Genomic DNA, 12,044 nt, shown 5'->3' on the forward strand with positions numbered 1-12,044 from the left:
AAAAAGCTTACCCGAAAATAAGTAATTCCCTTATTCCAAACTTTTGCGTCTAAAAACCAAAAATTACTTGAATTTCCATGTTCAAATTTGGTACATCAATATCTGGATGTTTGTCCGAGTTGAAATCCTTATTTGTGTATCATACACCCCTGTTAAATCAAATAAAAAATAACTCCGGTAAATAAACAACACTATCAAGGATAAAAAGATAAAGAAATAAATATAGATTTATTGAGTCTGAGTTTAACCTCGGAAAGGGTACTTTGAATCTCACGATGGTTATTCTCTAACACTATATGATAAGAAAATCAAACAGAAGGATAATCTTCCTTTTGGTTTTCTTACTTTGAGTCAGTATCTGACTTTGTGTCATCAAATGGTATAAGAATAGAAACGGTTTGCAAAATTAGGTTAAAGGTAAGGAAAAAACTATGCTACAGCCATAGATTTTATATCCTCCCTAAAGCTTCTATCTCATTTGGAATAATCTCGATAACATCAGCAACAACTTACATAGTGACCATCATGCTCAAAACAATCAACTAATATTGCAGCTTCTAACAGAGGCTGCAACCAAGATTTAACGATTTTTAGAACCTTTTCATTTCCAATGATATTGCACGAACCCTTCAGACCCGTTCATAGTGCTTCTTATAAGGAAAACGATCAAAGGAAACAACCTTGGTCAATTACTACTTTTCACGGTAGAAACATAAGGAAAGCAATGACCTGTACCATTAGAAGGAGTAGAATTAAATGAATATCTTTGCAGCGGCAATACCAATCATACCAATATAAAGTGCTCTAAAAATAACACTAGAATATAAAGTAATATATCATAACTATTGATGTCCCTTAAATCATTAGCTCATTTTATAGACTGCACACCTCTATAATTATCCAAAAATACCATTATTATAACAAAGCTAACACTAATAATCACCAAAAAACACCATTCGAACACACTTTTCAGTCAACTTGGGCAAAGGAATAAATTTGATCACTTTCATTCATTTGAATATCATCAACTTAAAAAACTCCAAAAAAACCCAGGAATTTATTAAATTCGGTGGAGAAAACAGGACACTAACCTTGAGTGATAAAAAAAAACACATGGAACCATTTCGAGAGTTTCTCACCTAACTCAAAGACTCCCCTCGAAAATTATCATGTCATCTAACTCTTACAACAAATCTGATAGTCGCTCAAGTCAAAAAAATGGAAGAAGAAGAAGAAGAAGCGTTTGACAGAGGCGTTTCTGATGAAAAACTAAATCGTAGAGCTCAACCAAAACTGGAAGATGAAAGAGGGGATTATACCTAATCAAAATAAGCGAGTGTAACATTGTTTTTTACGGGAAAATGACAACCGTAGAATTATCTCTTGGGAGGACATGTAAAATGAATCAAAAATAAAATTTAAATACATGAAAATCAAATGTAAATACAAACAATGAACCAAATTTCGAATTTTCAGGGAATCAGAAAACCAAAACCGGCAAAATCATACATGTAAATTTAGTTTTGCAGCAAAGATTGGGCCGAGAACTAACTTGAGTTTTGCAATCCTTATTAAGTTGAGAAATAAACCAAAGATCAGGTGTTGAACATCCCCATGACTAACTAAGTGGAACCTGCATGTTCCATATTTCATGATGTGAGGAAGGAAGACGGATAATTCGGGGGTAAAGGTTTTAGGGTAGCTTTGGAGAACGATTCAGCGCCCACGGTTACTCGTTATTCTACCTAAAATCTAAGGAATGCATGCAGAAAAAGGGTGTGGTCTAGACAACCCCGACCATGGATTTATCTTTGCCACGGAAAAATCCTGACCACTCTTTACATAGGCAAAGTTAGCCAAACTGTGTTGTGTATTCTAGATGGTTCGATATTATAAATGATCATGCCTTCTAGGTGACCCTCTCTGTAACAGCTAATTAACAACTGATCTGACATGGCTATTCGATGTGTAATATATGTCAGATATTATTTTATTTTTTCGATATCTTCCTTCATTTTCTCTGGGTTTCTAACTTTCTATCTATTTTCTCTTTGTATTTTAGTTATGAATGGATCACAGATTCACAACTGAGGTATATTAACATCTTATTGTTTTTCTTATTATGCAAATCCAAAAAGTAACCATAGCGTTTTAAGTTTTTTTATTTGTATTTTGATCCCAATCGGGATGACGACACTGATATATCCAATAATCAATTTAACCTTGATGTTCACTGATGCATTTGAATTAAAAGTTCTTTGATGAATCTGTTAATCAATCTAGTCGGGCATATATAAGTATAATATAAATTAATCATAATTTTAAATTTAACTGAAATTCTATTATACTCTTGAAAGCATTTCGTCAGTAATCTAATAAATTCAAGTTTCAAAAGAGTAATACGAATTATGATCTAAAGTGAATGTCAGAATCTTTATTAGATAACATCTCACCAACTCTTTAAGCTTTCATCTAGTTCATATAATACATTTTCCAATAAACATTTAAACAGGTCTTCCTCATACATATTTCTTGGTGTGTTTTAATTCATGACGAAGCAGAAATTGTAATAACCACCTTGATGGGATACTTCGAATACAACAAATTAGTTTCAAATTTGTATTTTTGATGCATATTATCATGTCTTATGTCCCTCTGCTTGATATTTGCATCATGTTATCTCTGTTGCCTTTTATATCTTTCATCATGTTAGCTTAGTTGTGTTTATCTTCTTGCACAAATTAAGTGCTCATTATAGTTGAATTAACTTTAGTCCAGTTGATGGCTCTTCGAGAAATTCTTTCATGTAATAACATATAATAACTTTAGATGTTGATTGTGTAAACTTAACCGGATCCAGTCATGCCATTTCTAAACCTTTTTTCAAGTCTAGGTGAATGATCCAAATGTAATAGCATGGTCAAGGAACCTCACAAATCATACAAATGGCAATTATGGATTTATAGTAGCCAAATTACAGACTTATTTCTAGAATTTCGAGATGGATCTCACATTGTGATGACGTTATATGTGATATTTCATGTATTAACTTCTATTTCTGCGAGAAATGATGGTGACTAAGTCTATCTAGTTATCTATACTATGAAATTCATTTATCATTTACATATTCCCTCCGTCCCAAATTAGATGAGCTAGTTGGTTTTAAGTTTTGTCCCATAAATGCATGAGCTATCTCATTAATCAAGGTGATATTTCTAAAACTACCATTTTAATTGATTATTATAACTATAGGAAATATGTATAATTTGATAGCCATGTTTATATTCGTTATATATGTGTTTTAAAATGCTTTTCAGCGTTGTAAAGTTTACGAAAAAACCTGGTATAGTTTAAGGGATAAATCATTTCAAAGTTTTACTAGTTAGTATTCATAAGGGTATAATTATAAAAAATACTTAAACATACTCCCCTTTCCTCATTGCCTTAAGAATTGTACAAGCTACAACTAGCTCATCTAATTTGGGACGGAGGGAGTATTAAATAAGTTTGCTTTAAGCTGATTAAATCACATGTTGAATGGTTCATTGTTATTGGTAGACCAGTTACTATGCAACCTAATCGTGAATAAGACTTAATGATGATTTTCTCTTTTCTTTTTAACTTGTGACCAAGTTTTAACTTTATCAAGGTATTTGCTTCAATCTCAATAACTGGGGACTGAGCCATATCTCTCTTTCCTATGGGTGACTGCCGAATAAGAAGGTACCATATGAAGACACGGCTTCATACACAAAATTCACGTAAAACAACTCTTGTACATCTATCATTTTGGCGCAAGGTAGATATTCCAATTAGACAACGAGATATGCCATGGCTTTCAGTTTTCATCATCTCAAGATATTGTCTCCGTTCTACAATCATAGCCTAGGTTTCTTTCAAATAAAACAAACATGACCTGGTGATCAGAACTATTCAAGACTCTCACTATTGGTTATAATAGCCATAATCAGATTCGCGGCTCATATTGAAGCGTTACAACATTTGTCTACACGATCAAGCGCAAAGCTGAAAATTAGGGATTTAATCAGATAATCCCTAATCACAAATTTACATGCCCAAGGCATGGATTTCACGATGATAAGACTACAACACTCGGATAAACGCTGCCCATCATAAATATTCACAAAAAATTCCAAGTCCAGAGTTGATTTCAAGTTCAGATTCAGAACAAGCGAATACTAAGCATCGATTCGGTGACTCTGCAAGTGTAAAGGAACGACTGAATTATAATTTCGTATCTGGACGACTTGTCACCATCTATACACTCATCATAGCACAATCAAGGTTATACTCTGAGTAGGGGACTTAATGTATATGGTGAAATTTGGGTAAGGGGAAAAAATGTCATTTCAAGACCATAGGAAAAACTCAACTCTCACGGGAGAGATTAAGCCCTTGGTCCTCAAGGCACCCATAACCATGATTTCCAGTATACGTTCCCGTGAGAAATTGCTGGTCGTGATGCCGTGATTCCTAGTGCACATCCTCGACGAGATACTGCTGGTCACGTAGGTTCTGTAGAGCGTAAAACCTCCCTGGTAGACTTATGAACCAGAACAGCCACAATTCAATCATGCCTTCGCGAGACGTAGATGATTGTGACGCCCTGATTCCTAGTATAATCCCCGCGAAAGACTGCTGGTCGTGTAGGCTCTATAGATGCGTAAAAATGTCCCCAACGGACTTATAACCTAGAGCGAAGACATACATGTCTCCTGTAAGCACGACTCATCCTATTTGAGATCAAAGACTGATTCCTAGTACATCATCGTGAGATACGCTGGTCATGCATACTCTAGGCTCTGACTCGACTTACCAAGGCTTCAGAATAATTCCTAAGACATCCCCGCGAGATACGCTGGTTATTCTGCCTCTGAGACCTTTCGACAGACTCCTAGAACATCCTTCCGAGATACACTGGTCATGTCGGCCCCATAAAAAACAGACACAATTGACTCCTAGCACATCTCTGCAAGATATGATGGTCAAATACAAGTGAGCCGAAGTCTCGCAGAGACATTATCAGGCGTGCAAGCCTTCTTTTCTTTCTCAAACATGTCCCGGCTGACTTTGGAGAGACTTCATCGCGTTGGCCAAGTATCGAACAAACTGTATCGCGTTAGCCAAATCTCAGATGTCTCCAGACGCGTCGGCCAAATCTTAGACAACTCCAGACGCGTCAACCAAATCTCATACGGCTTTAGACGCGCCGTCCAAATCTCAGACATCTCCAGACGCGCTGGTCAAATCTCAAACATCTCCATACGTGTCGGCCAAATCTCAGACATCCACAGATGCGTCGGCCAAATCTCAGGTGGCCTCATCCGAGCTGAGCCATCTCGTCTGAAGAGTCTTATGCAAGTACAAGACTTAGGCACAAGCCTCATCTAGGCCTCGGGTCTCTTTCTCAGCGTCTCAAACATATTCACGGCTAGTAAATTGGGCCTAAATTGTACACGTCCATCCAAAAACGTGGATAACTTCTCTTGAGCTCCACATGCTCAACAAAGGGATCCACAAGCAATAATACGGTTTCTACGTGACACAGGTGACCGTCTATGGAGAGAGGGAGCTCAACCTTAGCTTCTCTGACACTCTACACACGATATTTCAGGCATTCCATGCCTTTTCACGTGACTCATCCTAGCTAGTCATTATCACAAATAAGAGAATGTCTCTCTATCTTGGACAACTCGGCTAAAGAGACCATTTTTCTCTTTCTCAACACATCATCACAAAATATGACTCAGCTTCACACAAATGGGGGATAAAAATTAGGATTTTAATCAGGCGGTCTACGACACGTGTGAGAAATACCTTCCTATTTCTCACCGCAGAAGAGAGTAAAGGCGATGGAATAATGAGATAAACTTAACCTAGTTTATCTCTATCTATTCCTGAAGAAACGAAAGAAGTGCTTCGCACGACACGACAAGCAATCCCTATCTTCATCGACCTGAGATTAGAGAATTCAGCTCTAAATAGGTTCTCTATTTCTCCAAGCTAACACAACTTTCTGATAAACTCTCAGAGTAATTCCTCTTCAAACCTAGAATTCTCTGATCTCTCTCTTCATCTGCTTTCCTCCCTAAGACCATCCCTAACCTCTCATGTGATTGAAGCATCCTTTGAACGACCAATGTGCATGGTTTAGGCGAAGACTGTTCGTGCTCAACCTCCCGTAACTCAGTTTTACAAATCCTAGAAGCCTCTCACCGATTTTAGGTAACTACAATAACTTCTTCAATTTGGCGTTAAGTTTCCAGTTTTTGCACTATACTGCTACCATTTCTTCATTTTCTTTCCTTCATAGTATCATCTAGCATATGTGGTTCCTCTGAACAGTTAGGATCTTGACATTGCAAACACCTGAGATTTTCTAGTTGTGATTCAATGACCATTCTGATGCCTGAACAATCTTCTTGTGGACATTTAGAATACATCCAAAGTATTGCCTCATATTGTGGTTATCCAGGAATCATAATAGACAAGCCTCTTTTGCTTCCGTGCATGATATTTGTTTTTCTTTGGTTTTAAAAAGCATGCTTTTAGTCGAGAATGCTTTGGGTAAAATATAGGGTACAAAAATGCCATTTGAATCATCTCAAACTTCTACGGTCGGATCAATCTCCTACGATAAACCGTTTCCGCACCGTCCAAAACTGAATTTGCCATCAACAGGCACATGGCCTAGCAAATTCGTTCTTTTGCCAAGTCCTACTTGGACGGTGGTCTAATGTCTTCCCACCATCGGCCCATTGGAACTGTTAGATCCTAGTGGGCCCTGTTTAATCAATTTTGTACCGCCACGTGGCGGTAGATAACTTTGGTATATAACGCATTTTCAGTGTATACGGTGTAGAAAATTAGAAATCCTGTGTTAAACTCCTGGAGCGTCTCAATTGAGTAGAAAATTCAGTGCAATTTTCTTTTTAGGGTTTTATACTTTCGATCACTAAAGCCGAATTTTCAAAACACCGAGAAGCCTAAATGGATGATGGTTAGACTGATCTCGCGGAAGATAACGCTACATTAGCAGTGAATTGAATTAGTTTAGTCTTTTTCAAGGTACGAATTTGAACTTTGATTTTGTAAATTAACTAAAATTCAAAAATAAAATCATTCATTTTAGTAAATTAACTGTGTTCGATGACTTGCAACTTAGATCGATGACTTGCAACTTAGATTGTTGTTTATGATGAACTTGATACATGGTATACAAATGCTTACTCGTTTTTGCCACTTAAAATCTATTACCAAATATATCTACATTTGGTTAAGGTTCTCCAATCTTGTCAAATTTTAAATGTTCCGAGAATTTCCTGAAAAAAAATCTATAATGTTACCAAAACATGTCAGAGATTATCTTGATGATCGGTGTGTTGTTACATTTTTAGGTTATCTTATATTTTCGTTTTTAAGAGATTCATTGGTTGTATTTGTCCCATACGAAACTGTCCTATATTGAATTGGAACAAGAAAAAATCAGTATTCTAGAACGCAAGATAAATGAATCTAGAAGTCACAAAGAGTAATAGGAGTGTAGTATAGTACTATGTACAAAGATATAGCTCAGATACAAATAATTACAGCGCGATAGTGAGAGTTTGATGCAGTAGTTTTTCTTCTTATTGTTTTGCTACCTCCTGAGCATAGTTACATTGCTAAAAGGTTTGTGTTGAATTGAAATATATTACAGAGAGTGAACATGAGTATGTATACTCGACTGTTATAACCACTCACAAACTCTCACTCGCCGATACTAGAAACGAATACTTCGCACACTCACACAACCTGCACATGCTTATGCATTTACAGACCACACGACCTGCACTCCCGCATGGCACTTAGCACCAACAGCATATGCCGTTAGAGCAGACCTAGCCTGGTGGACTTGCAGTGGTGCAGATCCAGCTTGACATCCCCAACAACGAGCCCAACCTCAGCCCTATCCATAGGGGAGGTAGGAGAAAATAGGAGATCCGAGGGAGTCGATCTCCTACCTCTTTCCCACACTCTGGGCAGAGGCCCTATCCATAGAGGAGGTAGGAGGAAATAGGAGATCTAACCCTCCCATAGTGGGAGTCATCTCCTACTCTTGCCCACACTATGGGCTGAGGCCCTGTCCATAGAGCAGGTAAGAGGAAATAGGAGATCCCATCATCCAACCCTCCCATATGGGAGTTGATGTTCTACCTCTTTCCCACACTATGGGGACAGAAGGGATGGGTTTCCGCTGTACTACACACTGGAACCTATGCATGAGCATTTTTGGGGAAAACTCACCGGAGTATTTAACAGGCATCGTCCTCACTTGATGATTTTCTTCTTTTGCGATGTAAAAGACTGAAGACTGGCGTTTCAGGTACCGGTATATACTTGACAAACCAACCAATAGGCCACGAAACAGCTGCGATTCCAATACATGAAAACCATTGCACAACATTCAAGTTCGTAGTGTCTGCGAACTTTTTGAGAAATTCTACCATCACCACTTGAAGAACTAGAGTGAACGCTATAATCCCAAGAAATAACCTGTTCTTATGTATTCCTTCAAACACATTCCTCTTCTCCAGCTTCCTCGCGTTGAATTCGTTAAAAATTTGACAAAGAACAAATGAATTGAAGATAAGAGTGTCCTTGACCTTTTCGTCCACCTTAAAAATAGACTTACCCTTGAATTGTAAGATCAAGAGGATTGAGATTTGGTATAGAGCTTGAGCCATAAGGTTCCTCCACATGACATTGCTTATTAGTGGAGCAGTTCGTCCAATTGGTTTTGCTTTCATGAGCTCTTTGGTTGGTCGCTCAGTAGCTAGAGCAAGAGCACCCAAAGTATCCATGATTAGGTTCACCCATAACAATTGGACTGCTGTTAGTGGGACTTTACCAGCAGAAAGTGCGGCAATGAAGTTGATAACAAGAGCTGCTACATTAACTGTGAGTTGAAACTGGATGAATTTTTGAATGTTGTTATAAACACATCTCCCCCAGCTTACCATTGTGGCTACAGAAGCGAAATTATCATCCAGGATGACTATATCTGAACTCTCCTTCGCGACTTCTGTGCCTTGAATCCCCATAGAAAGACCTATGTCCGCCTCTTTAAGTGCGGGTGCATCATTTGTGCCATCTCCAGTGACTGCAACCACGTGTCCTTTCTTTTTCAAGCATTGCACCATCAAGAGCTTGTCGAAAGGGGATGACCTTGCCATCACACATATCTTTTCCACCTTGCGCATCCTCTCCTCCTCTGTGTAGTTCCTGAACTCCACACCTTCAACGACTGCTTCATTACTTAATGCTTGATCGGCTTTTAGTATTCCACATTCAATAGCAATGGCTCTTGCTGTGAAAACATTATCTCCAGTGATCATTTTGATGTCGACCCCAGCATCTTGGCAAGCTCTGACTGCTTGATTCACCCCTGGGCGGCACGGGTCCTTTATACCTACTAATCCTAACAAGGTAAGATTATCATCTTTTAATAATTGATGAGTCTTCCCATCTTCCTTGTACTCCAACTCTTCATCTAGGATTTCTTTGTGGGCGAAAGCAATACATCGGAGACTATCTGCTGCCATATCTTGAATTATTTGCTCAAACCTTTTCATTTTGTCGTGGTCTAAGGTCTTCGTGATCCCACTGCAGTCATAGTAATTTGAACATGTAGCTAGTATCATCTCCGCAGCTCCTTTCCAATGTACATGGGTTTTATTTTCATGTGAATGCACTTTCTTTATCAGAACGCCACTTCTTTTCTTCTCTGAGTTGAAGGCTTCCACATGAAGAATGGAGAAATTGCGCTTTAACTCTTCTGTGTCCATTCCCAACTCAGAGACAGCCCAAGATAGAATTGCCTTCTCAGTCGGGCTGCCCGAAAATTCTGGCACTGTTCCTGCAGTGGGTTGATATACGGTCCCTGTTGTGTTTAGACCAACACCCTGGCAGAGCAGTCCTTGAATGCTACCCGCAATTATGGATTCTGTGTAATCTGTTATAACTTCTTCCCCGAGCCAGAACTTGGTCACCTTCATTTGATTCAGTGTAAGAGTCCCCGTTTTGTCGGTACAAATGGTGGTTGCCGAACCCATGGTCTCACATGCTGAAAGTTTTCTTACCATAGCTTGATCAGCCATCATTCTTTTCATGGAGTATGCCAGTGTGAGAGTGACTGCCAAAGGCAGGCCTTCTGGAATTGCCACAACCACAATTGTGATTGCAGCAGCAACAATTCGAATCATTGAGTTTATTATATCATCAGTCTTTGTTTTGCTACCAATATATTCTTTTCCATCACCATTTTCGTTTTGTGTATTTCCTGTGAAGTACCGCACCAACAAGACGAGAAGAACAAGGAATGCCACCGTCAGACCAATCTTTCCTATATAAGATGTCAGTCTGTCTAGCCGTTCTTGTAATGGGGTCCTTTCATCTGAATCACTGGATATAGTACTCATCATTGCGCCCCAACCAGTGTGCATGCCCACAGACGTAACAAGCATGTGACCATAACCGTTAGCCACTTTCACGCCAGATAACAAGAACGGATTCTCTTTTGCATCAACTTCCAGGTGATCGCTCTCTCCGGTCATGCTCGATTCATCTACGTGTAAGGAATGGCCGTTTAGGAAGAGTCCATCAGCTGGAATTTGATCTCCAATCTTTAAAGAAGCAACATCTCCAACTACAACATCAAAGATAGATATTTGTTGTCTTCTCCCGTTTCTCACAACTTCAACTTTGATGTTATTGGTGACTTTTGATAGTTTTTCGAACTGTCTTGACTGCCTATAATTGCTACCGGCAGAAACAACCACGACTAGAAAAACAGCAACATATATACTCCCACCTTCGTACCATCCTTCTTTCAAGCCATGTTGTTTAATACCAAAAGCAAGAGCTAGTGTAGCAGCTACCAGCAATATAAGAATGATCAAATCCTTAAATGCTTCAAGAATGAAATGAAATATACCTTTTGGAGGAGGCTTATGGTACGTATTTGTACCAAAGACGCTTTGACGTTGTCCAATATTTTCAGGATCATCGTTGATTCCATGTTCTGAATCGGTTCCAAGAACTTTTACCAGATTCCCAATACCCTCGAAATGTTCGTGAAGCAAATCCAGCTTCTTATCTTTTACTATGTTACTCAGTTTTTGTACATCTACATCAGAAAAGCTTAAGTGATCATCAACACTATTATTATCTGCACTGTAACTACTCATTGGAATATCCAAAGCAGTATAAGAAGGATTATGTATGATATCAGGGTTGAGATACTGATTCTTCCTCTTTGCGATAATCTCTTTAGCTAGTGAGACCAATACTCGAGAAGAATAAATCGCTGCGAAAGCTATACGCCACCTGTTAAGTGGTTTGCTGGCAGTATGTATGTTAAGTAGATGCTCTACATAGTTGTTCTGTTTATTGGTGTACATGTTTGGTAATATTGTGTAGTATGATACTGAAAGGTAATTCTAAAAGGTAATTTTTGGTTTATGATAAGGAGAGTAGTTCAGGAAGATTGATAGGAAATGGAAACAACTTAATGCAATTATGATTGTCTCAGAAGTTGTAGTATCAGCAAGACACTAAGGAGAAGAGAAGAGGAAAAAAGTCAATAGGAAGAAGAGAAGATTAAGTTTTATTGAAAATTCATAAGAAACAGGTATCATTCTGATTCTTATATATATAGATGATTATGGACAAGATGAAATGGGTGACTCAAGTTTGACACGCAATTGGTTCCTTTTGAGTCACGGAGTTACCCAACTAACGGAGCTGTTACCTGGAAACTTCGTTTTCATTTTCTAACCCCAGTGGACAATTGGATGTTGTACAACATGTCCAGAACACAACCATTGGAAGCAATCTTTCACCGATTGTAAAAGTGGCGTTCATTGGTTGATTAGGATTTCATTTATGGATTAGATAATTTTCTTTCTGGATGCTTATGCAGATACATTTTGAGTAGTACTAGTAATCGTGTCTGAATTCTCAACCAGAGACACGGCGGGTTC

At 38.4% G+C, this 12,044-nt stretch overlaps 1 protein-coding gene across 1 annotated transcript; it reads right to left on the reverse strand.

Moving 5' to 3' along the window:
* Positions 1-7,543: 7,543 nt before the first annotated feature.
* On the reverse strand, positions 7,544-11,666 carry LOC113321301 (calcium-transporting ATPase 12, plasma membrane-type-like). The gene has a single exon (XM_026569200.1). It carries the CDS (start codon positions 11,460-11,462, stop codon positions 8,316-8,318), a length of 3,147 nt encoding a protein of 1,048 aa, XP_026424985.1. The 5' UTR covers positions 11,463-11,666; the 3' UTR covers positions 7,544-8,315.
* Positions 11,667-12,044: the final 378 nt, after the last annotated feature.

The sequence above is a fragment of the Papaver somniferum genome, chromosome 11 (genome assembly GCF_003573695.1).
Source record: "Papaver somniferum cultivar HN1 chromosome 11, ASM357369v1, whole genome shotgun sequence".
NCBI classification, from domain to species: Eukaryota; Viridiplantae; Streptophyta; class Magnoliopsida; order Ranunculales; family Papaveraceae; genus Papaver; species Papaver somniferum.

What these genes read in the sequence shown, in the direction of transcription:
- LOC113321301 (XM_026569200.1), bottom strand. Translation starts at nt 11,462, where the DNA reads ATGTACACCAATAAACAGAACAACTATGTAGAGCATCTACTTAACATA.